This window comes from Globicephala melas, chromosome 2, assembly GCF_963455315.2.
Source record: "Globicephala melas chromosome 2, mGloMel1.2, whole genome shotgun sequence".
Classification (NCBI taxonomy): Eukaryota; Metazoa; Chordata; class Mammalia; order Artiodactyla; family Delphinidae; genus Globicephala; species Globicephala melas.
Window position 1 is genome coordinate 20,009,616 of NC_083315.2, and position 27,362 is coordinate 20,036,977.

Genomic DNA, 27,362 nt, shown 5'->3' on the forward strand with positions numbered 1-27,362 from the left:
GTAACTAGTAGTATATGTCTATTATAAAACTGCTGGATTAATTAAGAGTTTTTTTTTTTACAAGTAAGAAAATACTGATCATAGGATTTTTAAAAATTACCATTTTTTTAGAGCAGTTTTAGGTTCACAGCAAAATTAAGGGGAAGATACAGAGATTTCCCATATGTCACCTGCTCGTACCTACTCACACAACCTTCCCCCATTGTCAACATCCCCCACCAAAGTGGTACATTTGTTACAACTGATGAACCTTATAGCAACACATCGTGATCACCCTAAGTCCATTATTTACATTACAGTTGACTCTTGGTGTTGTACTTTGTATGGGTTTAGGTAAAAGTATAATGACATGTATCCATCATTATGGTTAGGATTTTTATTTAATAAGCAATTTGAAGACAAAAAATTGTTTGATCTGCTATGTTTCTTTTTAAAAAATTTTATTTATTTAATTATGGCTGCGTTGGGTCTTTGTTGCTGTGCGCAGGTTTTCTCTAGTTGCAGCGAGCGGGGGCTACTCTTTGTTGCGGTGCGCGGGCTTCTCGTTGCGGTGGCTTCTCTTGTTGTGGAGCATGGGCTCTAGGCACACGGGCTTCAGTAGTTGTGGCTTGCGGGCTCTAGGGCGCAGGCCCAGTAGTTGTGGCGCACGGGCTTAGTTGCTCCGTGGCATGTGGGATCTTCCTGGACCAGGGCTCGAACCCGTGTCCCCTGCATTGGCAGACAGATTCTTAACCACTGCGCCACTGGGAAAGTCCCGATCTGCTATGCATCTTAATCTCACTTTTGTTTTTTTGGCCACACCGTGCAGCATGTGAGATCTAAGTTCCCCAACCAGGGATTGAACCTGTGCCCCCTGTGGTGGGAGCACAGAGTCTTAACCACTGGGTCACCAGGAAGTACCCTTAATCTCACTTTTGAGTGTGGACTTTTTAACCTACAGATTTTATGAAAAAATTATGGACTAGATGTTAATAACTTTGCTTTTTCCCAGATCTGATAGTATAGGAAATCTGAAAATCATCATGTACCATAATCATCAGCGTGCCCTTTTGTTTTTACAACTCTGTTAGGACAAACCATATGAAATGACTGTTCTACCATTTCGGACCTACCAAAATGTCATTTTCACATATGATTCAACCTAATAGTCTTAATTCGTTCCTTTTTTCTTCTAAAGCTGCTTAAGTTTTAAAAATTCCACCTAAAACAATAGAGTATCTGGGGTTTGCTTCATAACCTGGAAGTAGACTGGGCAATGAGTTAGGGATATACAAGAAGCTATAACCTGACCATTAGTTAATAATTGTTCAGTTGTGTAATGGGTAAGGGTTCCTTATGCTATTCTGTCTACATTAATATATATTTAAATTAGAAAGTTAAGAAAATGAAAAGCAGGATGAATAAGAATAACAATAAAATACTGATGAATATAAAATTTAAACCATGGAATTAGCACTTTTTCACTTTGTAAGCTTATAATTATGATATCATGTGTATGGTTTCTTTGTGACTCTTGGGTTCTAAAAGCATTTAGGAGAGTGTGATAATTTAGAAGTGTGATTTTAATTAAATATTTTAAAAGTTTAAATTTGTAATCAATATTTAAATGTTTTGTGGAAATTGGATTTATTAAATTTTTAAGTTTTGATTTACTTGAGTAAATAGAATACAAATGTTTAGAGGATATGGGTTGTTTAATGTATAAAGGAATGTAAATTATTTAAGGCATTCATAAGAGAGATTCATAAACTGGATTTTTAAAAAGCTTCATTTAGTGTGAAAGAAAAATGACCCATAGGGACTTCCCTAGTGGCGCAGTGGTTAAGAATCCGCCTGCCAGTGCAGGGGACATGGGTTTGAGCCCTGGTCCAGGAAGATCCCACATGCCGAGGAGCAACTAAGCCCATGCGCCCCAACTACTGAGCCTGTGCTCTAGAGCCCGCGAGCCGGAACTGCTGAGCCCGTGCTCTAGAGCCCGCGAGCCAGAACTGCTGAGCCCGCATGCCACAACTACTGAAGCCCACGTGCCTAGAGCCTGTGCTCTGCAACAAGGGACGCCACTGCAATGAGAAGCCTGTGCACCATAACGCTCACTGCAACTAGTGAAAGTCCACGTGCAGCAATGAAGCCCCAACACAGCCAAAAATAAATAAATTAATTAATTTTGAAAAATGACCAATAATTTAAGGTAATTAAGATTTTCTATAGTTAGAAGTAGAAATCCCTGTCTTTTTTTTTTTTTTTAGCCCTGAAGGTCTGTAGCTATAAATGAACATTTCGTATGATTTGACTGCGTAGCAAGTAGCTTTGCTGTTAGTTAAAAATGAATTATTGTGTAAAAGGCAGCATAAATAATAATGTATGGTTTTTATAATTGGTTAGCATTTATGGGCAGTAGAAATACACCTTTGTGTTGTTATTTTGCTACCACTTTTTCCCCCCGTTTTATTGAGATATAATTGATATAACATTGTATTAGTTTAAGGTGTACATATAACATAATGATTTGATATATATATATATATATATAGAGAGAGAGAGAGAGAGAGAGAGAGAGAGAAATGATTACCGTAATAAGCTTAGTTAACATCCATCACCTCATATAGTTACAAATGTTTCTTTTCTGTGTGTGATGAGAACTTTTAAGATTTACTCTTAGCAAATTTCAAATATACAATACAGTATTGCCAGCACTTTCTCTTTCCAACCTGACCACTCCCCTAAAGTAGATATAAATAAATTGATAAAAATTTAGAACTGGAATATGTTTCTATAATTGATTTCTATGTAAGAGATGGACATTGTTATATTCCTTTTTTTAAAAAAGAAAATTAATTAATTAATTAATTCTTGGCCTTGTTGCATCTTCGTTGCTACATGCAGGCTTTCTCTAGTTGTGGCGAGCGAGGGCTACTCTTTGTTGCAGTGTGTGGGCTTCTCATTACAGTGGCTTCTCTTGTGGAGCATGGGCTGTAGGCATGTGGGCTTCAGTAGTTGTGGCACACGGGCTCAGTAGTTGTGACACAGGGCTTAGTTGCTCTGCGGCACGTGGGATCTTCCCAGACCAGGGCTCGAACCCGTGTCCCTGCACTGGCAGGCAGATTCTTAACCACTGCGCCACCAGGGAAGTCCCTATATTGCTTTTTTAAAAAATGAGTTTGTCGTAGAAACATTCAATTATATAATTTAAATTGGCTTATTAAGTACTTTATAACAACAAAAGGAAATGAGAGAGTATTTCCATTTTGTGTTTTTAGACTAATCTTATGGCTGTCTTTGCATTTTGCTACTGCACTAATTAGATAAAGAATCTAATAAATTAAACATCTTCAGTAAATATGACATTAAAGAGTGGCTCATTTTCCTATAAATTTCTCATTTGAATAGTTGTATTATATTTTCTCCTCTAAACGCATTTTCTCCTTTTCAGAAGTGAACTTTATAATTTTTAAAATTGTATCATTTTAACTATTTCTTTTCCAGTTGCAAAGTGGATATTATACATAATATATGTGTGTTTCCTAAGTGGAAAAACAAAATGTTCAATAGGATGACTCATGAGCCTTGTCTGGGAGGAGAATTGAAAGGAATCGTTGGTTTACTTTAAGGAAATGGAGTTGGAATTGTTTGTTCTCCCACCCGAGACCATCCTTTCCCACCAGTACCCTCCAAACATAGGGAGGAGAACTTTTTTTTTTTTTTTTTTTTTTTTTGTGGTATGCGGGCCTCTCACTGTTGTGGCCTCTCCCGTTGCGGAGCACAGGCTCCGGACGCGCAGGCTCAGCGGCCATGGCTCACGGGCCCAGCCGCTCCGCGGCATGTGGGATCTTCCCGGACCGAGACACGAACCCGTGTCCCCTGCATCGGCAGGCGGACTCTCAACCACTGCGCCACCAGGGAAGCCCACATTTTTAAAGAGAGAAGATGGGTCGATTATAAAGTAGTAAGAACAATGTAGGATATTCTGTAAATATTTGCCTCGACTGAGAAAGAACAGGGCTGGAGTGGAACTCTTCAGGAAAGTTGTACTCTTCTTTTCCAGCTTGGTCCACAACTCTTCCAAGCTCCATATGGCCTTTTGAAGTTATTCTTAGCACGTAACAACCAGAATATTTTCTTCTCAGTATCAGCTGGGTAAATTAAAAGTAACTTTAAAGATGAAGTAAATGTTCTGCTGCTAAAATTCTAATTTTCTGCAGCATCTTAGAGAAAGTACAAGATTTATTATTGTAATAGCAATAATATTTATTGAGCATGGTCATTGTGTTCATATTACCATTTCTCTTGGCACCCTATGAATTAGGTGATAAATAAGGCACAGATACGTTAATTATTTGCCCCAGGTCCTAGCAAGCCAGCATTTGAACTTGGACAGTTTGACTTGTGCTGTGCTGACCACCTGCTTTCCTTACCAGCTCATGTGGTCTGTTGACTTCCTCACCTCACAGGTTATTATGACCATGGGATTAGGACAGGGAGATTTCTTGTTCAGCATTTTAATTTCAAAAGTTAATCCGTTTTATTTTGCCTGAGCAATATAAAAAATGGTGAAAGAAAAGAGTTAATGCGTTTTAGCTTAGTTTTTGAATAGGAAGCATCTTTCAAGTGTTAAGAAATGATTAATTTTTTCCAAGGGCCAATTTAAGAGCATTTCTATTGCAAATTTAAATTTGAATTATAGAATTATGTCAAAAGAGGTTAATGCATTTGAAAAAAAAGTTAATGCCTTTCTGTATTTTCCTCAACTATTTCCACTTCAGAAATTCTAAAAGTTTTCAAATGTCTCTATGTAAGTAATAATGCAATGTTTGGATTTTTAAAATCAATTTCTGTGTATACTAGAAGTGTTATAACAAATTTAAATCATTTGTTTTCTCTTAGGAATTATTTCTCATTCACTTTATTTCTCTTGGCACAACGAGAAGCAGCTGGGTTTAGTGTAGTCTTTTAAAAAAAAACTTTTATGGAACAGAGTGGGAGTGAATTGTGTTGGAAGGATACTCAGATGGAATGCTGCCCCTGTGTGGTTGGGGTTTTTTTGGTTTTGGTTATGGTTATAGTTTTGGTTTTTTTGTGCCTCTTTGAAAATTCACTGGAGTTCTGCCCAATCTTCCGTTTGAAAGGAATTTTGGCTGAGAGAAAAGGATGCTGGGGGTACTGACAGGAGAGGATGGAGAGATGTAGTACTTGAAAGCCACCAGCAAGGGGAGTCAGAATGTCTATCTCCTCTGCTTAATAAATAAAGCACGTGTCCTTGGGCAAGCCACTTAACTTTTCTGAGCCTTAGTTTTTTCACATATAAAAATGAGGACCATAAAGCTTATCCATTCTTCTTCAGAATTAGGTAGAGCAAACAAAATGCTGTGAGAGCACTTTCTAAACTGAGGTGCTTTATACAGTGAGGTGCTTTATAAAATGTAGTGTCATTGCTTTCAAATGGTAACAATGTTAAATTTGAATTGTCAGTTTTCATTGCAGAGTTAGATGGGTATTAAAGAACTACTATGAGAAAATCAGTCTCAAGTTAGGGAGGAGAAAAATAACAAAAGGTTCAGGAAACTCCTTCCTTGTGGAATTCAAGGAAGAGTTTCAACAAAGGATCTTTGTATTACTAGATCAGTGGAAAATGTGAAATGGGTTTTCAGCTACTGGTAGGTAGTACATGTTGCCAGCTGACTTCGCCCTACCATTCTAGGCAGACTGCATAAAAGGCTGAAACCAGAGAATAATAAACAATTATACAGAAATTTTAACATCTTTTTAAGGCATGTAAAAGTAGTAATGTTTTTCAAAATGTTTTAATCTTCTACAAATGTTAATTTCAGGAGGGTTCTGATAATGATGACGATGAAGGGGAGGAAGAAGAGGAAGAGAATACAGATTACCTCACGGATTCAAATAAGGAGAATGAAACTGATGAAGAAAATACTGTACGTATGGCTGAAAATTCACTTTTTGAAATTGTGCATTATTTTCATAGTATTTCAATTTTAGCCACTGAAGTTTTAGTTTTTTGTGATAATTGAAATAATGTTTCTTTGGAAATTCATTTTTAAGTTGTTTTCCTATCTAAATACTTTTCTTTATTAACAAGTTCTTTGAATATATAATAATGTTATATTGCTCACTCATTCCTTGAGTTATGTTGAAAAAGTTATCAATACAAAAGGTTCTGCCATACAAAACATTACAGTTAGAATTTCTGGTCTGAATTCTTCTATTCTGTTTTTATAAGGAGGTAATGATTAAAGGAGGTGGACTCAAACATGTACCTTGTGTAGAAGATGAGGACTTCATTCAAGCTCTGGATAAAATGATGCTAGAAAATCTTCAGGTATTAACTGTTGCTCTTATCCAAAGTATTCAATACAAAATACTGCAGCACATTTGATTGTGTTTCCTACCTAAACATTTACTTCTGCAGCAGCTCTTTCTAAGTTAGACAGTTTGAAGCTGCCAATACTTCTGGCATCCCACATCCTGATTTGTCACATTTCTTTGAAAATAGATGGAAAAAATGTAATAATACTTGGAACAGAGTGACTTCATTGTATCACCCTCCGCCTTTTCTCTCTGAAGTCATATCTCTATTTCTAAAACACTTCACTTGCAGTTTGTTTAGGAGTCAAACTGCAGAAGATAAATATTTGGGGAAATTTAATTTAGTAAATTCTTAACTTTGATTTATAATTTGAATAACTTGTATATAAATATCTAGAGGAAATTGGTCATTTGATATTTAAAGAAATGTTCATTATTTAATGTATTCATGATATTAAGATACTAGATTTTATAAAAAGCTCCATCTTCCCAGTGATTTAGGTAATTATGTTTTTCTGTAGTTAGAGGGAAAATCCCATGGACTGTTTACTTCAGCCCTATATATAGCTATTGTTTTAACCTTTGGTGACTTAAGAAGAGGGCTTTTGTTGGAATGGTAGGTGAAAGCCCCATGGAGTGTGGGCTCAGTGGGAAACGGAAAAGGAGGAAGTGAAAATACTGGATACAGGTAGAGCTGACTTGAGACGTTTTCTAGAAAGGGAAAAGAAATGGGGATGTAGCTAGAGAAGGTCAGAGTTAAAAGAGGAGGGTTATTTTTAAGATAGAGGATGTTATGGAGTAGATGCCGATGGAATAATCCTTTAGAGAAGAAATACTGGATTTTACTTTCATTGATGATAGTAAGGTCAGAAGCTATGATAATGTATAAATTAGCAGTACAGGCCAATTTGCTTCTTCCTACATATATTAAGATTTCTTCATACATCTAGAAAACTCTTACTTTATGAAACAAACCTCATATTCATGTCATTTAGGAGCACATATCATCAAATAAAACATAATCATTATAATCCCTTTGACGAGGTAGTAAACAGTTTACTCCTTAAAGAAGTTTTTCCTATCTTACATGAGTCAGTAGCGATTTACTCATTCATTCGTCTAGCAAGTATTTATTGGGCCTACTGTGTGACTACCACTGTTCAGGCTTAGTATAAAGTAGTAAATAAAAACAGACCTGGTTCCTGCTCTCAGGGAATGTACTTTTATGGGGGAGGTAGATACTTAACCACAAATATGTAATTTCAAATTATAAGTGCTAAGGAACTAAAAGGACGCTTTGGTAGAGAGTAAAGGAAGGGCCTTCTTTAGATAAGATGATCAGAGAAGGCGTCTCTGAGAGCATGACTTTTAGACAAGACAGGTACAGAGGAGTCATCTGGGTGAAAAATTAGGGTAACGTGAAAACAGTGTGTCAGAGGTCCTGAAGCAGAAAAGAACTTGTGTTTGAAAAACTTAAAAAAGGCCAGTATTAATAGAACACGGTCTGTGGGTGGATCACAGCATGAGAACAGGTAATTGGGAGTGGCCTGGTCCTTTAAGGAGCTGGTTCAGACTGGGATAGGACTGAAAGCAGGGAGACTAACCAGGGGGGTGGTTAGAAGGCTGTGGTGGTAACTCAGGTGAGAGATGATGGCCATCTGTCTAGGGGAGTGGCAGGGCACACGGACAGAAGTCTGGATTTGAAAACTGTTTAGGAGGTAGAATGAACTGGATTTATTTGGTGCTTGATTAGATAAGCGGTGTGTGGGGCCCAAGGAGTCAAAGACGACACTCAACTCTTTTAGCTTTGAGGCCACTGGCTGGTCTCTGACAGGAAACGGGAGAGTGAGCCCAAGTTCCACTTGTTAAGTTTGAGGAGCCTGTGAGGTGTCGGTGGGAATGTCTGGAAATCAGAAGAGAAACACAAATGGAGCGGTTGTTAGAGCATATTTAAAGCCATGGCAATAACTGACTCACCCAGATGTAGAGTGTGGAGACAGAAGAGGAGCAGGTTCAGGTTCGGCTCCCTCCTCCTCCCTGAGGAGCCCAACATTTAGAAATAAGGTAGAAAAGCTGAGGAAGTCAGAGGAATGGGAGCTTTTGATGTGGTCCAGTGATCGTTGCTTATTGAGCACTCTTGAAGAAGTGATCTGGAAGGATGTGAGGATGTGATCAGAGAGGAGGAAACTTTGAATTCACATTTTTGCATTTGTGTTTATGTACTGGAGAAAACTTCATCCTCTGTTAGGCACTGATTTTAAATCATTATCAAATACCCCAAACAAACAGTTGTACAGATGTCTTTCTTTTGCTAAAAATCATAGGAAGATGCAGTATCGTGAAGACATTGACTCTTCATGAATCAGATCCTTAAATTTCATGCAGTCCTAATTCTGTCCCATGGGGGGCATTTGGGGATGGGGTGGGGGTTGGGGGAGAGAAGAACAGGGACATGAATGCAGCGTGAACTTAACAAAATTATTCCTAAAAGCATCTGTAAGAACAAAGAGAAAAGCTAGGAGACTTGTAGAAAATGAAGGGTGAGTTGAGATACAAGATATACATAGAGTTATAGGTTGTTGCAGGAATAGATAGATTAATCAAACAGAGGAGAGTCCAGAATAGACCTCAGAACATGGCAGTTTAATCATGATGAAGTTAACATTTCACATCAGTTGAGGGAAAATGGTGTATTCAACAAATGGTCAATAAAAATAAAGCTGGATTTCTGTTTTATTTCCACACCAGAATTAATTGCAAATCTCTCAAAAAATCTTAATCATTGTGAAGACTGTTGAACACTGCATTAAGACTTTACATTTATTCTTCATACAGTGCTGTTGATGCTGTTCATATTCCCATGTTTCACTTAAAGAAATAGGCTTGGAAAGCCAAAATCTTGCTTAAGGTGAAAGGGTAGTGAGTGGTGTAGTCTCTTATCAACCATTTGTTGCATTACTTTCCAGCACAGAATGCCATAAAAACCTTTAAGAAATAACAAACCGGGGCGGGGGTGGGGCGGGGGAGTCTATAGCCGACACAACACAAGTCAGTATCTCTACTATACCAAAGAGATCGTACAAACTAATGAGAAAAGATGAATGACTCATTTTGTTGTTGTTGAAAAGAATATGCAAAATCGTGCTAAAGCTCACTGACAATCAAAAGATAAGCAAACTAAGAAGGGCCTTTTTATCAGATCATCAGATATTAAGATTTAAAAAGTGACTGTATCTATTGTGTTAAGTGTGGGCAAACATCTATATGTGGTAAGGGTAAATGAGTCCATTGTTTTTTAGAGAAAATTTGGTAAACCTGTCAGATGGGCATGCCATTTGATCTAAAAATGTACCCTTAATAATAGTCTCTCAAGTGCATGAAGTTAAATATAATGTCACAAAGATGTGACATTGTAATAGAAAAAAAAGTCTAAGCTGTCTATCAATAGAGGACCAATAAAATAAATAAGACACACCCCTATAATTAGCTCTGTATATATTCAACTAGATGCCCAAGATATTGAATCAAAAAGAAGAAAAACATGTATGTTTAGTATAGAATAATATGCATCATGGTTGCTCCTGTTTATATGTGTATATAATGTATGTTTATATATGTATATATATGCAAGAAAAAAATCTGGAAGGACATGACCCATTGTTAATAGGAGTCGGGCTGAGGGAGGTAACTGGAGGGATTGGTATGGACGCACTTGGTAATATATATATATATTTTTTAATTAATTAATTTATTTTTCGCTGCGTTGGGTCTTTGCTGTGCACAGGCTTTCTTTAGTTGCAGTGAGTGGGGGCTACTCTTCGTTGCGGTGCGTGGGCTTCTCATTGCAGTGGCTTCTCTTGTTGTGGAGCACTGGCTGTAGGCGCGCGGGCTTCAGTAGTTTCGGCACGCAGGCTCAGTAGCTGTGGCTTGCGGGCTCTAGAGCGCAGGCTCTGTAGTTGTGGTGCACAGGCTTATTTGCTCTGCGGCATGTGCGATCTTCCCAGACCAGGGCTCAAACCCATTTTCCCCTGCCTGGCAGGTGGATTCTTAACCACTGCGCCACCAGGGAAGCCCGGTAATATATTTTTGTATTGAAATAGTTTATGAAAAGAGCATGTTAATTTTGTAATCAGGAAAGAAAGATAATTTACAAATCAAGATTCATCTAACATGATTCTTTCAAATTTTAAGTATTGATAAAAAGTCTTGATAAATCTTATGAACCTGGGAGAACTTTAAGCAAATTGTAAGAAATTGGAACTTAAAAATCAAAACAATAAAACCAGGCTTCCCTGGTGGCGCAGTGGTTGAGAGTCCACCTGCCGATGCAGGGGACACGGGTTCGTGCCCCGGTCCGGGAAGATCCCACATGGCACAGAGCGGCTGGGCCCATGAGCCGTGGCCGCCGAGCCTGCGCATCCGGAGCCTGTGCTCCGCAACGGGAGAGGCCACAGCAGTGAGAGGCCCGCGTACCGCAAAAAAACAAAACAAAACAAAACAATAAAACCTTACACCTTTATTACCATTTTGCTTGATTTGCAAGTCTCTTGCATATATGGCACCTATATCAAGAGACTATTTACATAGCAGTTAAGCAGTTTTAACACCTTTATGGCCTTTCGGCATTACCTTCTTAGCTTTGAAGAGTCATGTTCCGCTCTTTTCTCATTCGTGCTCCATTCATCAGACTTAGAAAATTATTTGCAGTTCCCTAAATGCACCTGCTGTTTCACATGCTTGCTTTTGCACCTATTCTTCCCCTGCCTAAATTCCCTCCATATCCCCCAAACTGCTCTTTTACCATCTGCTTGGAAGAAGTCATGTGAAGTCTTAATGTTCTCAAATGTCCCATTTTCGTTCGACCTTTTGTGAAATCTCAGCACCCACCCACTCTCAGCTAGGCCTGTGTGGTCACTCCATCCCCAACACACGTTATATACAACCCAGATGAATCGTAATTAATTTATTTCTCTCTCTTACTTAACAAGTTTATGAGCTCTTTGAGGGTAGAGACTATCTTTTTAATATTCGTATCTCCAAGCCTAACATGTAAGGCATTGGTGAAGGTTTGTTTAAATAATTGGTTGATAAATCCAGTGTGAATGCTAAAAGTAATTGATATTAATAAGCAAGAAGTTAATCTGAACATTAATTGATTCCATTCACTCTTAAATATTAATTGGGCACCTGCTGTGTGTAAAGCACCACCACAGAATGCCAGGGAAAGGGTTCAGTGATGAACCCCATCAGTCAGGTGGGACGTCTCATGGATAAGCAGGCAGTTATGGCCTATGATAACTACAGAGGAACATGTGTGCCATGAGTGTGAATGAGAGGACAAGTGCACTCAAGGAACAGGGAAACAGTAGAACCTACAGCATTGTTTGAGCTTGGGAGAGGCTAGAGCCATCAATAGGAGCCAAATCATATGGTTCTTCCAGGGCGTGTGTAAGGGTTTGGAGGTGGGGGATGGCTCTGTGGTTTCAGAAAGACGACTTGGCCCTAGTGTTTGCTCTAAGAAATATAGCACTGAAGGAATTGTTTGCAATGTATTGGGTTATTTACATTTTTTCATTTCTGTCTTTAAGCAACGAAGTGGCGAATCTGTTAAAGTGCACCAACTTGATGTTGCCATTCCCTTGCATCTCAAAAGCCAGCTGAGGAAAGGGCCCCCACTCGGTGGTGGGGAGGGAGAGACAGAGTCTGCAGATACGATGCCATTTGTCATGTTAACCAGAAAAGGCAATAAACAGCAGGTAAGAATCTGTCCACCCTGTATTCACAGTTGGTTGTTAGTTATCAAGTGTAAGCAGTAACTTTGTTTTATAGGTTCTAAATTATCTTTTGCTTACAAGGGGAAAGACTGGAAACATTTAAAGTATTCAGTGATAGGGACTTCCCTGGTGGTCCAGAGGTAAAGAATCTGCCTTGCAGGGGACGCGTGTTCGATCCCTGGTTGGGGAACTAAGATCCCACATGCTGCGGAGCAACTAAGCCCGAGCGCCTCAACTAGAGAGCGTGCGTGCTGCAAACTACAGAGCCCATGTGCTCTGGAGCCCACACGCCACAACTACAGAGCCCACGAGCCCTGGAGCCTGTGCGCCACAACTAGAGAAGAGAAAAAATCCGTATGCCACGACTAGAGAGAAGCCTGTGTGCCACAACGAAAGATCCTGCATGCCGCAACGAAGATCCTGTGTGCCGCAACGAAGATCCTGCATGCCGCAACGAAGATCCTGCGTGCCGCAACGAAGATCCTGCATGCCACAACGAAAGATCCTGCGTGCCGCAACGAAGATCCTGCGTGCCGCAACGAAGATCCTGCGTGCCACAACGAAAGATCCTGCATGCCGCAACGAAGATCCTGCGTGCCGCAAAGAAGACCCGACGCAGCCAGATAAATAAAATAAAATTTAAATCATATGTATTTGTTAGAAGATATAAATACCTTGACTTTCAGTAGAAGGGTTTCATGTGTAAGCTCAGGGTGGGAAAGGAAAGGAGGGTGAGGGCAGATAATCTCAAGAAAATGCTCACTTGCCAAGATTTCTCTTGGGAAAAAAACAAAAATCATTGTTTTCTGACCCCTAATCCTTCTCCTCCATTCTCCTTAAATTACCTCTTCCTTCTTTCCCTTATCGCACAGATGGCCCTCAAAATCATTTCCCCAACTACTAAGCTATCACTTTGATTCATACATTCACTCATCAAATATTGTCTACTATGTGCCAAATACATCCTAAGTGTGAGGCTACAGTGATGAACAAGATGCAGCCCCTGGCCTCGTGAATGCACAACCCAGATGAGGGAGAGAGACAGCATAATATATTTGCAGATAGTGAAAAGTGCCCTGAAGAAAATAGAGCCTGGCTCTCAGACACAACTCTAGGATACATCATATATTACCAGTTCTGTAAAAAAAAATTCCACACTTTAATATTTCTGAAGGCAAGCCACCTCTTAGAGTTGGTGCACTCTTGGGATAATTGACAGCATTTTTTTCTGTTTTAGTGGTATGTAAAATAATGGTACATCTTATAATTAATGGAAGTGTCTATGAAATACAGTGGCTACCACAGCTTATCACAGACAAGTTCAGCACCTGGCTCCCCCATTCATTTAAATAGTAATTTAACAGATACTTATTGTTGACTTGCCACATACCAGGTACTGTTCCATGTGCAGAAATGCAGGAGTCAACCAAGTCCCTCCTCTCTTGGGAGCTTTCATTCCAGTATTGAGAGGCAGCAATAAAGAAGTAATGTCAGGTTGGAGACAGTGCTGTGTTGGAAGATAAAGCAAGATAAGAGGATAGAAGAGACTGGGTGGGGCGGAGGCTACGAGAGGGAGACAGCTGCTGCGGGGGTGACCGGAGAAGACCTGGAATGAGGTGTTCTCTGTGAGGGCAGGGATGTTCTGTTTCCTCCCTCCTAGCACAGCCTCCAGGAGATGATGCCTACCTTAATTTTTTATCTCTGCTTTGGTCAGGTAATTTCTTGTTACTCAAAAGATCAAAGTTGTACAGTATACCATTATTTTGCTATACTGCAAATAAATCTTGAGATATGAAAACTGAATACCAGTTAGGATCACAGAATGGAGGGCTGGGAACAGGGTTTCCATCATGAGTCATGTTTAAATAGTTAACTTTGACTTCGATTCCGAGCACTGCTGTATCTTTTTCAGACACTGTCTTCCTAATTCCTTTCTAGTCAATAGGACTTTCCTCCGTCGCAGGTTCTAGGGTTATCAAGTTTTTAGGAAATTTCCCCGCCTTTCTCACCCTCAGGCCAGAGATGAGCCCTCACATTTCCCCTTTCCCTCATCCTCCACCCAGTCCCTAGAAAAATAAGGGTTTGTTTTTGATCAAGACCCTAAACTTGGTGTTGGAGTGAGATCTTTGTAAAATTGCTCTTCTCAGCACTTGGAACTGCTAGTTCACCATGGTTACCAGGATTTTCAAAGCCCAGAGTTTTTGCTTTTCTTTTCTTTTCTAGGAATGACTTAGTACTCTGAGTAGACTTTTCTATTTCAGTCATCACATTTTAGGTCTGATTCATTTTCTTTTTCTTTAAAACCTCTCAGCTTCCCCTTTCCACTCCCTCGCTCTCCCCTCATCACCAGATTTCTTGGCACAAAAAGGAAGTTGTGTTTTTTTTTTTAATTGTGAAGGGCAGTACGTGGCAACATCAGTTCGGTAGGCCTTGGTTCCTATTCCCGTACAGCTCCTGAACATTTGTACTACATTGGCACACTTCTTGAGCCTTGATTTTTCTTATTTAAAAGGAGCCTTAGGAATATCTTTCTGTGAAGATCAAATTACACAACAGTAAATAATCAGTTTTCTTCATTCGTCCCTCCCTTTTCTGAGGCACACATGAAAATTCAGTATACCTGTGAATTTGCACACCCCATTTGATCTTTTCAGAACGTGTAGGCATAAAATTAAAACCTACCTTCAGAAACTTTGGAGCTTTGGAAGGTAAATTCATTTCAGCTGTCCTGAATTCTAAATTGTATGGGTCAACATAGGACCATATGTCTGTGTTTTAGAAGAAATATTTTTGGTTCAAAGTGGATAGATTATATAGTGTGTAACCTATATAGCTTCAGAATGAGGAGTGAAGTCCTTATTTCTTAAAATGTGAAATTTTGTTTAAGGAAACATTTTTATTGAACTTTATTTTTAAAATGTTAGCAAATATGAAATGAGAGCTCAGAGTACTTGGTTATTAAGTAAATTTTCAACTCATAAACATTATTTGGAATTTTGGAAAATGTTCAATTTTAGGAACATTATTTGAAGAAACATCACTGTTATTTTGTGGTCTGAAAAAGAAAGTATATTTTGTTCTGATTTTTATTTCTTTATTTGGCTTTTGGATATTGGCCCTTCTGGTGCAATGGTTTTTTTAGAAATGTGAAATGTGTAGCTTTATAGGAACCTTTAGTTTTTAAGTGAAAGATCTCTTTGTGCACCAGATTTGTGCCCAGAAATAACTTTCTTCTGTAGTCAGTAGGAAAAGAAAAATTTGCACCAATGAAGTAAGTAGTTGAAAAGAAAGAATAATACTGTTGATAGTTTCTTTCTATATCTAAATGTCTATGAATTAGAATAATGAAATAAAATGTTTTGATCATTAAAGCAAAAGTTTTAATGTAATAGAGCCATTATGTAATGTTTTAAAGAACTTTTTGATTGTTTTAAACAAATGCACAATATATTTATTATAGTTTAGTCCTTGTTAACAGTCCTGAAACAGGGACATCCTGCTAAAAACAAACCATTCCGTAGATAAGAACTCTCCCCCATAATAGAGAAATAGATCTTATTGGTCAGTTGATTAACTTTTTCTCTTTTCCGGTGTCACAGCTATCTTTGGAATATGAAGGTCTGTTAAGCCTGAACGCGGACTAGACTGTATAGTTCAGGAGGGCAGAACTGATTCCAGAGGGTAGAAATGAAAAGGGTGCAGATTACAGCTTTCTGTATAAAACCTTTTCTGATAGTTAGCCATATGTAATAGGGTCTGTACAGTGGAAAATGATCCCCTGTTGCTTAGATGTGTGCTCCCAAACAGGGTGCAGAAAAGGTTGAACTTGATGGAGGTTGAACTTGATGGCCTTTCACTTCCCATCCAGCCCTAATGGGTTTGTCTCTAGTAGAGTAACACTGTTGTCTGTTTACGTTCTTAGATGATGCTGTCTTTATTGACTTATTAAGGAAGGAAAGATTATTATTTTTCTAAACTCATTTAATTCTACTTACTAATTTATTTGAAATCTTTTTTTCTTTGATTTTCTCAAGCCATTTGTGATTTCTTTATTATTTTTTTTTCTCAGTTTAAGATCCTTAATGTACCCATGTCTTCCCAACTTGCTGCAAATCATTGGAACCAGCAACAGGCAGAACAGGAAGAGAGGATGAGAATGAAAAAGCTCACACTAGATATCAATGAACGGCAAGAACAAGAAGATTATCAAGGTATCAAATCTTTTTCAGGATGGAAGTGGAAATTTGAGCTTTTAAAGTACAGAACATCAAAGCTTTTATTCTGCACCTTTTCATGTCATGTTTGTATATATTTAGCCTGAGAAGTTGATTGTTTTTTATATTCCATTCTGTCTTCATTTTTCTCTCACTTATTTTGTAAAGTAACACTAATGTAATTTTCGTCATATTTTGCTTCCCCCATAATTCAGTTAGGTTCTATACTGTTAGAGCTATGTTTGCAAGTGATGTAGTACCAAGTTTTAATTGCCTCATGCTGCCAGTCAACTGTGAGCAAATTATTATTCAACAAATGTCATTTCTTTTGTCTACTTGAGAATCCTGGTCTCGAGGACCCTCTATTCCTTCAGATTTGCGGGCATCCAGTTAGGATTCCAGTTTTATAGAGACATACCCAGCACACTTGGATTAACTGGAACTTTACATATAGAGTCCACTGACACTTCATAAATCAGCCTTTTGTCATTCCCCTGGCATCCAGATTTTAGAGCCATAACATGGCTGTCTGTATAGTGCTATACTCACCGACTGCTTTTTGTGCAAGAGATTGTTGTATAAATAAATAGTTGGTTTTCTATCTTTTTTTGTTATCAATTAATTTTTTTTTTTGGCCACGCTTCGTGGCATGTGGGGTCTTAGTTCCCCGACCAGGGATCAAACCCGTGCCTCCTACAGTGGAAGCGTGGAGTCTTAACCACTGCACCGCCAGGGAAGTCCCAGGTTTCTATCTTTAAATCCCACTTCTAGAATCTTCTCTTCCAGTTCAGTTGATACCCAATGTTCTTAATAATAAATAATGGTAGATAACACTCAGTGTAAATGCTTACTGTGGCCGGACACTTATGTACTTTATCAAATCACTTAATCCTCACAACAGTTCTATGAGATAAGTGCTTATTATTATTCCCATTTTACATTTAGGGAAACTGAACCAAAAGTCGCATAGCTAGTATGTGGCAGAGCTGGGATTTGAGCTAATATTATCTGGCTCCAAACACCGTGCTGATAGCTGTTGTACTAAACTGCTTCTTACGCTGTTTCACTGCCTCAGGACACTTAACGTCGTGGCCACATTGACTGTAAAGGGAGCTTTGGATGTTAAATGATACTCAAGAGCATGTCTCCTCTCTTGATTGCTCTTCTTGTACTTATTAATCATTTTAGTCCATATAATGGTTATTTTTCTTTAGTCAGCTACCTGACAGGACTAATAAACTTGATCTCCGTAGGGTTTTATTTGCTTCTTGGGAGTACATTTACCAACGTTAAATGCCTTTTCTGTTTTGCTCCTAATTCCAGAAATGCTGCAGTCTCTTGCCCAGCGGCCGGCTCCAGCAAACACCAATCGGGAGCGGCGGCCTCGTTACCAACATCCAAAGGGAGCGCCTAATGCAGATCTAATCTTTAAGACTGGTGGGAGGTAGGACGGTCTCTCTTATTTCTGCCTTAGCTATTTTTCATGGTGTCCATGTGAGCAAATTAGATAGTTCTGGATTATACCTAATGATCAAGGCCCAATGACTAGCAAAATAGAAAAGTGTTTGAGTTGTAGATATTTGAGTAAAGAAAACCTATTTATAAAATTGTTTGTTTGTTTTTTAATCTTAATTTCAGCCACACCAATCTTGGCTTTCACTTTTTCTGAGTGGGCTTCTTCGGATTTTTTAGTTTCCTCTTTTGAGGACTAGTTACAGATTAGTTTGAGAGAAGTCACAGGCTTTTTGTTAGAATCTCTCAAGCCAGTGTTATGTAATCATAGTGTTTACAAAAACTCAAAACCTGTTACTAGACTTTCAGTCATGCAGATTGAGTTTGTTTTGAGGTATTTTGTTTGTTTGTTTTTAAATTATAAAATATCTTGCTGGGATCTATGCCAGTTCTTCTTAAACTTGAGTTGCTTAATGTGAAATAATTAAAACTCTGGAAGGTATTTCATATAGAAGATATTGCCTAAGACCTCACTCATCTTGTTTTTAAAGTTGTTGAAAGTTTTGCTGGGATCTGATCTAAAGACCCGTACCTATCAACTTTGTTTTCTGTCTTGTGTTTGGGTTATTATCAAAAGTGACATAGGCTTTGTGCTCTTACTGGTCTTCCTTGGGGTATTTAGACTGAGGCTCTACAGCAGCCCTCAAATGTTGTCACCTTGTTGTTGGAGACAGGCGAGCAGGTGTAGAAAAGAGTGCTGGGGTAGAGAAATGGTCCACTGAGGAGAGTAGTAGCATTGGAGAAAGCACAGATGTTCCAGCCTGTGTCTTCACTCACTAAGTATATTCGTGTTCCTGGTAACATTTTTCTTTGAACTATATGTTCAGACAACTCTAATCAAATTGCAATTTAGGAAACTGGTTTGTCATTGACAGTTTAGGGATCTGTTTTTTAACAGCTATTGAGTGTAATTTTTTTTTTTTAGAAATGTACGTTACAAATGATGTACAATAGGCATAAGATATTAGGTTATTTTAAATTACCCAACCTTCATTAAAGTCCTTTAATAATACCTCTTATTGTGCTAAGACGTGGAACCGGCTAAGTTAAGAAAGAGGCCATGGAAATTTTAGTTTTCTCCTTTTACATTTTCTTAGAGTAGCTTTAAATATATACCATTGTGTTCTTGGTAATGTCTGCTTCCTCTTTCTTATCTTGACATTTTTCATCAACTTCACCGGCCATATTGCAGCCTAACATCTCTGAACAGCATTGTTTCTATTAATCCCTAATCCTTTCTCAGTTTAGGTATTGTAACAGTAGCATCGTTTCCTAATTTTTCAATGTTTGGGTGACTTTACAGAATCAATAAATGTGACATTTGCTACATAATTACTATTTGCAGTAGGATTTGCTCCCCTCAGCTTACATTTCATCCAGCACCTTCCATGGGTTCAGTCCTGCACTATGGAAAATTCAGAAGTAGAAGACAGAGCCTTTACTCTAAGGGTTATAGTCCAGTTGAGAAACCAGGTCCAGGTACTTGACAGCTGATTCTTCCCTAGTCATGTATTTATTTAAAAAATCATTGATGGAGAGTCTAAGCACCAAGCATTTCTCAAGGAGTGTGGAATAAAATATGGGAAAGCAGGTGTATCAGCTTAAACATGCTGCTGTAGTTGTGTATATGAACACAGAGATGTGCCTTTCTTAGTTTGCTACCAGTTACTCAGTCGTTTTTCAAAGTTCTTTGTTACCTTTCTGATTTCCTTCCCTCCCTCCAGCCCTGCAGGCAGCCAGACTTGGAACTGGCCACGCTGGCTCTCTCTCACCTCGCACTCACTGTGCATCTGCCTCCCTGCCCCTTCCCTGACACCTTGGCCTTGGCCCGGCCGCCTCAGTGCTCCGTTCAGCCATCTGGGTGGCTGTCTTGGAGCGCTCTGCACATGGGCCCCCCTCTTCTGTCAGCACACTCTCTTCCCGTGACCTCTGCGGCTCTGCTGCCCTTTCTGGTCTTCTTCACTGTCTGCCTCCTCTGCTTGTCTCCTGACTCCGGGGTGGCCTTGCCTCCTCCTGGAAACACCCGTGCCCCTCAGGCTGGTCCTTGGCCCCTCCTCACTTACGCCGAGCGCTCTCGCAGGTGTCCCCTCCTGTGGCTCCATTACCAGCCAGGTCTCCAGCCCAAGCCTCCACTCTGGTTTCTGACCGTGCACCTGCTGTCTTCTGAACAACCACCTAGACGTCTCCCGGGAACTTCAACTTCAGCGTATCCCTGCCCCATCCTCTCCCCTCTTCTGTTCTCTAGCCCAGTGAATGGAAGCTCTGCCCTCGCAGTTGTCCAAACTAGAAAAGGAGGTTTTGTTTTTGACTCTTCTCTGCATCAGTCTCTCTGTGTAGTTAATTAACAAATACCCTGATTCTACTAGTAAATGGCTTTCTCACACTGGCCCTGTTTATTCCATCTCCGCCATGGAGATCCTAGATCAAGCTACTGTCACCTCTCATCTGGATTACTGCCTGCAGCCTCCAGATATGCTTCTCAGTCTCCAATTTCAACCCCTTCCAATGCATCCTCTCTGCTCTCCCCACAGTGTTCTTTCTCAAGTGCAAACCTGCCGTCTGACCAGGAGTGAGCTCTTGTGCTTAAACCCTTCAGTGGCTCCTCGTGGCTTGTGGGATAAAAGTCCCAACTCTTCAGTTGGTTAACACAACCCTGCATGATGGGGGTGCACTCCCCTTACTGGCTTTACCTCTTGCTATTTTTTCCCCTACTTCCACCCAGCTGGCCTTTTAGCTCTTCTAGTTTTGCCCTTTTTTGCCTCCCTCTGTTTGGAACCCTTTTGGGCTCTTCCCCGGATGACTCCTGCTCCTCCGTCAGGTCTCCCCTTGAAACTCGGGAGCCTGACCTTGCTGCCCTGACTCACTGTGCTTTCCCAGACCTTGTTGTGCTTCGTCACCTGCTAGCTTGTCTCCATCCCCCAGGAGATTGAAGACTCAGGGCAGACATGAAGCCTTGTCTTGCTTTCCGTTATATCTCTTGGTGCCTGGCACATAGTAGATGCCCAGTAAATATTTGTTGAATGGACAGAGGGACTTCAAAAAAAATCTATGCTTAGTCATTTAACAAACTTTCTCCCTGTGTTATGCTCCCTAGCACCCTCATTCCCTTTTGTTTTCCTGATTTTGTGAGACTCTCACCTCTTGAGCTACTTGGCTTTACCTATTTTAAATCTCTTCCTCAAATAATGACTTGGGAAAAAGAAATCCTAACTTGTCCAACACTCTTGAAAATGGCCCTCTGTAAAGTCTTATGGTTTTATAGTCTTCTCAAAGCCAGTGCTCTTAAAATGCAGGTTCAGATGAACATTGTAGAGGAACAAGCAAATGTGTAAAAGTGAGTTTTTGAAGCCTTTCAAGTACCAAATGTTCTTTGCTATTTTTTAAACTTAAGTGAAGAAATGTAGTCACGTGGAAGAACGTTAGGTGATGGGTGGTGTCTTTTGGTAGTTTGGCTCCTCTTTATTTTCTTCTATTTTTAACACTGGGCCAGACTCAATAGGAACCTGTGCGTCTAGAGCCGTGGTCCTTGGGTGTCTGCGTGCTGAAGTCCTGTAGGAAGAGGCAGAGGGGGGTTCTGTGAGTGAGGTCTGAGAAACTGTTTTCAATTTGACTCTTAACTTGGCTAGTACTTTTTTTAAAAAGATATTAAATTGTTGACATTATATGTCAGATAAAGGGAAATTTACTTGGAAACTGGTTATTAAAGCAGTTTTAAGTTTTTATTACTTGTAGATTTTGATAAGGCTCCCAGACATTAATTATAATGATTTTTATATTTTATAATCAGGATTGAAATAGGGCTGTAAGTTAAAATTTCAGTCCTTCTCCCTGGGCAGGAATGCTCTAAGAAGGAGTAAGCATTTGCTTATAATGAGTTAAAATGGCAGTAGCACTCTAAGTAATACAATTACCAAGGTGTTCTGTAGTGCAGGACAGGGTTGCTTTCTACCCTGTGAGTGTTGAATAAACTGTGAAACTCAGCATCTTTGGCAAGTGTTAATACTAATATGGTTTATATGCTATAAATTTGTGTGGATTATGCCAGCGCTCCTGAAACTTTAAAATACCTATTTTAACCATCCTGACTCTTGTTAAACTGCTGGTTCTGATTAGTTTCTAACAAGCTCCCAGGCGATGTCAAAGCTGCTGGAGTGTGGACCACACTCTGAGTAGCAAGGGGTTATAATAAGTGTGTCTTATTTATCAAAGACTGTGAACACTTTTCCTGTCATTCATTGCGTTTATCTAAAGTATTCTGTTTTAGACCATTGCTTTGTCTTGACATCAGGGGAGAGACTGTTTCTTTCTCTCAGAGAATACTTCTACTGACCTTTTCCCATTCAGTTCAGTTCTGCACGACTTAACGGATGTATCCAGCTGAAGATAGACTTTTCCGTATTTGCATTTTATTCTTTGAAAGTTTCTTGCTAATGCAACTTGCCTTGTGAGAGACAACCTGTATGAGTTTGCTAGAGCTGTCAAAAGAAAGCATGATAAACTTTGTGACTTAAACAACAGAACGGTTTGCCTCACACTTCTGGAGGCCGAAATCCAGGGTCAGGGCCGGGTTGGTTCCTTCTGAGGCTGAGAGGAGAATCCGCTCCAGGCTCCCTCCTGGCTTCTGTGCTTTGCCAGCAATCTTTGGCATCCCCAGGCTTCCACAGCACCGTCTGACCCATGTCTTCATCGTCACGTGGCATTCTCCCAGGATGTTTGTGTCTGGGTTTCCTCCTGTTACGAGGACACAGTCACACTGGATCAGGGGCCCATCCTACACCAGTCTGGCCTCATCTTAACAAATTATATCTGCAGTGACCCTGTCTTCAAATAAGGTCACATTCTGAGGTACTGCGGTTAGACTTCAACATGTGAATTTGGAGGGTACACCGTTCAGCCATGACACAAACCATGAATTTTCAGCATCTTAGAAAGTAGTTAACAGGAGAGCTACTGGGACCACCCCCTTCTGATCAGCATCAGAATTGCTCTTTTTAGTGCCCCTCCGCCCCCTGTTGTTTCTTAGTTCAGTAGGAGTTTGTGTGCTCTTTAAAAAGCACTGACTTGTCTGCAGACATCAGAGAATAGTGGCTGGGGCCTTTTTTAGGGGCCTTTTCTTGCTGGAGGGTCGTCCTCAGTCCTGGTTCTTTAACATTGCCCTGTTTGTGCCTCTAGGAGACGTTGATCCAGCAGCACGTGTCATTTCATTAGGTCCTGTATCTGATGTTGTGGATAGTGGAGTCCTCCAGCAATTGAATGAGAGCAGTGGACACATCTCAGCATGTCGGTCTAGAGAGTTGCGAATCTAAACCTGGGACAGGCTGGGGCCATGAGGCAGAAACAGCAGCCTCTGCCAACACCGGAACAAGCCGACGCTTCCAGATAAGGCAGAAAAGGCCTTTTGTAATGGAAATCACGCGAGGGTTCATCTTCTCTTGAGAATGCAGTCAAGAAATGAGATGGTTGACTTGATTCCTGAGCAGTTACACCAAGAAGAGCGTCAGTGAGATGATTGAGCCGAAGAAGAAACGATTGTAATGGTAATGGTATGGGGGAAATGAACTTGAGTTTAAACTTGATTTGAGTTACAGTGTCTCTGAATTGAACATCCCAAGTTGGAAGAAGATACATTTGGGGGCTCCAGGACTATAGTAGCAAAGTATAGAGCAAGCAGTAAAATCTTCTAGTGAAAACTTACATGCAGGACAACAAAATGATGAAAGATATCCAAATACCAGATAATCCACCAGGAAGGCTTTTGTTTAGGAATTTGTTTCAAGAGGAACAAGGGATGAGGGAGAAAAATCAGTTTTACCCATCAGAGTCAGTAATGTAACATTGCCTACTAGGGTAAAAAGAAAATGTGAAGACGATTAGTGTACAAAGCATGTACCCAGATGGCTTAGGGGAGTCTGACACCAGCCTAAGAACAGGGATAGTTGAGCCCATTGTAAGTATCATTGAAAACAGACAGCGTACCAGGCAGATGTCACAGAAGATGGACGAAGGACAGCGAGAAGGGGATCCGGAGATTTTGTTGACCTTCATGGGTTTACAGCCTCTGTCTCTAAACAAAGTATGGAAACAGTAGAGCTTTTATTTTGCTTTTGTTTTTCTTTTGTTTTGTTTTGTTTTCCCCCCACTAAGTAGAAATGAGCATTCTTAGTCTGTTTCTGGCAATCTGTTAATTTATTAGGATAGTTGTCTTTCGTTTGCTTTCCGATAGGCATAGTAAATTTAGTTGAAGAGCACATCTGTATGCTACAACTTGATTACATCTTTTTTTCTAGCTATTTTGCATTTTTTCTTTTACCATGTTTCAGTTTCTGCATGTAGAATTAAATAAGAAACAAAACTTGTAAAGTTGTAACATTTCACATGGAAATGCTGCCCGATCTTCACCAGCTTCAGAAATCTGACCTTTGCCGATGCTGCAATAAAGTGTTGTAATTTAGATTTGGTGTGGTTGTGTTTTATTTGGTTTGGGTTTTGGAAACCTATTAAATGGGTAAATCAGTATCTTCCACGGTCATCACTATTCTTTATAAAATAGTCTCAGAGATGATTTCTTTAGCATTTCACTAGTACTGTTGCTCTCCCTTTAGCATCTGTTACTTGCATTGTTTTCCTGGGTTCCTGAGTTAGTTACCTTTGGGGTCAGTACAAAAAGTAGCCAGTGGAGTCCAATAGAATAAACATTTTTAGAACAGGCTTGAAGCTGGTTATGATGGAAAATGCTGGTACAGCGCAGTCTAGCCTGGGGTGGTGTTTATGATCTTACCCACGTGTGTGCCGCAGGGCTGATAAACGCCTCTGTAAGGCAGGTGGTTCAGAAGGGAATTGCGAGAACCGTCGTTTTCAATTTCTTTCCAGGTGTTTATTCCAAGGCTGGCTGAGACAAATCCAGAAGGCATGAAGGAAGTTTCAAAACTCGACTTAATTCTCTTAACCCTATTTTCCAACCTCATCGCCATCTTCCTTGCTGACCTGTGTCCTATTTCTTGCTATTCGGTGTTGAGGAGAATGGTTTCCAAGTTTTGTCATGTTTATATTGTTTCCAAGTTTAAATTGTTAGAGGGAACCAGGGGTAATTCTGTTGTGTATCATGCACAAGGCAGAGAATATCTGAAAATCAGCTGTGATAATTCACCTTCATTCACTTTTCATCTTTCATCTGGAATAAACAAGGTCACTAGCAGGTGTAACCATAAAGGAAGTAGACCAAATAAGATGGGGTGCAGCACTGCGCTTTATTCCGTTAGATTTCTGTAGCAGAGATCGGTTACTGGTGACCAAAAGATTAGTGACACGTAAGATAGGTTCTGTTTTAACCACCAAGGAGCTTGCTTATATTTAAAAACATAAATAAGGGGGAAAGCCTGCTGGATTTTGGAGAAGACTGATTCTCATAGCTGGTCAGTCTTTTGGCCTCTTTCCCCCACCTTGTGATCCACCAAAGGTAAGCAAAGATGTGAAAAAACCTGATGTTTGCTGTCAGACTTCTCCCTTTGATCCTTTGATGCCTTTTGGGGGAACAAATAAGCTGAGAAGGCCTCTAGGCAGCCCAGGGGTCACTTTCCCAGTGAGTCTCTGCACTTGCCTACGAGAGCCGCCCAGGCCCTGTGAGCTCATACCCCATAGAGTACCTGACCTGTGTGAGACTCGGGGGCTGGACAGATAGCACACAGCAGCTGAAAGAGCCCAACAAGGAGCCAGACTAGAAAAGGCAAACCACATAAGCAGGACGCGGCAATACCAAAGGGGAGAGCATGGCACAGGACCCCGAGAGACCTGGTTAGGTAGTAATCCTGGAACACGTAGAATGTTAGTCCTGGAAGAAACACTCATTTTGCAGATGGGGAGTCATCCTGAGCAGTGCGGTGACTTAACTTTCAGCGTAGTGAGATCAGTCATTGGCGGTATCAGAATTTTTGTGATTAGCAGAAATAACTTGTTGTAGAAAGGAAATAGGCCCAGAGTGGTGAGGCCAACATCAAAGAGAGGTGTAGACCTCAGATTTCCTAATAACTCCAGCCATATCATAGAATATCTTTGGAATACTCATAATGGAAAACCTGGGATAATTTTTTTTTAAGACAAAATATCTTCTTATAAAAGGCAGAGATGAAATGTATCTCAGGTTCCCTTCTAAAATGGTTTTAAAATTTTGTGTGCTTGGACCGGGATGGGGGGTAAACCTCCAGCTATTCAGAAGCTCTTTCATTTAGTTGCAAATGAAAGAGACCCAATTTGAATTCACTTAAACTCACAGGAGATTATTGTAAGGATCCTAAAGTTTGAAACCAACATGAGAATATTGTTGGGCTTTAAAGATACCTAAATGCAACCAGAATCCTCCGGTGTGTGTGCTTTCTGCTCCTTGTAGTCTGCTCAGGTGTGCCATAACAGCATACCACAAAGCAGCAGCTTAAACAGCAGACACTTATTCCTCACAGTTGTGGAGGCTGGAAGCCCAAGCACGGCTTCTGGTGAGGGTTCTGTTCTTTGGCTTGTAGCCGGCACCCTCACGTGGCCTTTATTCTGCATCCCTGGTGTCTCTTCCTCATAAGGACACCAGTCTTATTGGGTTAGGGCCCCACCCTTCTGACCCCATTTAACCTTAGTTACCTCCTTAAAGGCTCCATCTTCAAATACAGTTACATGGGGGCTTGGGCCTTCAACCTATGAATTTTGAGGCGGGGCACACTATTCAGTCCATAACACTCATTGTAAACTTGGCTGCCAACAGCTCCTGAGTTTTAAATCTTGCAGCTACAGAAACAACTTGATGGACAGTGCAGCCAAGTCTGCATACCCACAGATCTGCTGGTCCATCCTTGGATCTGTGGTCAAGGAGGCAGGTTCTGTGAAACCATAGCCGCTCAAGCAGGAGCCTTAAGAATTACCTGGGGGGGCGGGCGCTTCCTACACTCAGTTATCCATAATTGGGGTTCTCAGATTTTAAACATGAGGTTTTCTACATAGCTATACATTTATTTCTAAAGTTTGGATTTTAAAGAACTCCAAATGTTTTATCTGTACAACCTCTCATTAAAACATCTCATTCCCTCTGTGTGGCTGGCACCAGGGTATAGCTGCCCCACCTCTGTCTAGTGCTCTTCCCTAGACTTGTTTTGAATGAAAACAGAATGGAGGTGGAATCAATTTTAAAATATTTAGCATGCTATATAAGTAAAATCATGTTTTTGGCATTCTTATTTAAATGCAATTTTTTTTTTAAACCTTTGGACAAAGTACAAGGGACAGTCAGCCATCTTCTGTTATCTCAGTAGAAATTCTTCTTTCCGGAGGAGTAACTTTGGAAATTGTTGGATTATTACTCAAATGTTTGTTTCCTTGGAAGCGGTTCTAGTTTTATAGTTATTGGGGAAAGCATTTCAAATTCTGCTGAGTGTGTGTGTGTATGGTGTACAGGTGCTCATGCTATTACCCTGTCTTTGGTTTCCTATTGATACTGTATAGTCAGTCTGATTAGATTCATGGATTTAAACATTTAGATGAATACTTGGTGACCATGAGAAGG

At 40.1% G+C, this 27,362-nt stretch overlaps 1 protein-coding gene across 4 annotated transcripts in view; it reads left to right on the plus strand.

Annotated features, from left to right (window-relative positions):
• The window catches only part of UPF2 (UPF2 regulator of nonsense mediated mRNA decay), a 213,275-nt gene that overhangs the window by 74,622 nt on the left and 111,291 nt on the right, over nucleotides 1-27,362 (plus strand). For 2 of the 4 annotated variants that reach the window (XM_060293309.2, XM_060293311.2), the window contains exons 17-21: nucleotides 5,826-5,930; nucleotides 6,236-6,334; nucleotides 11,910-12,077; nucleotides 16,165-16,306; nucleotides 17,633-17,753. In XM_060293309.2, the coding sequence (XP_060149292.1) occupies nucleotides 5,826-5,930; nucleotides 6,236-6,334; nucleotides 11,910-12,077; nucleotides 16,165-16,306; nucleotides 17,633-17,753 (635 nt within the window). Of the gene's footprint in view, nucleotides 1-5,825; nucleotides 5,931-6,235; nucleotides 6,335-11,909; nucleotides 12,078-16,164; nucleotides 16,307-17,632; nucleotides 17,758-22,993; nucleotides 24,273-27,362 lie in introns of those variants that run through there. The other 2 variants (XM_070044821.1, XM_070044823.1) reach the window with 2 other exon arrangements.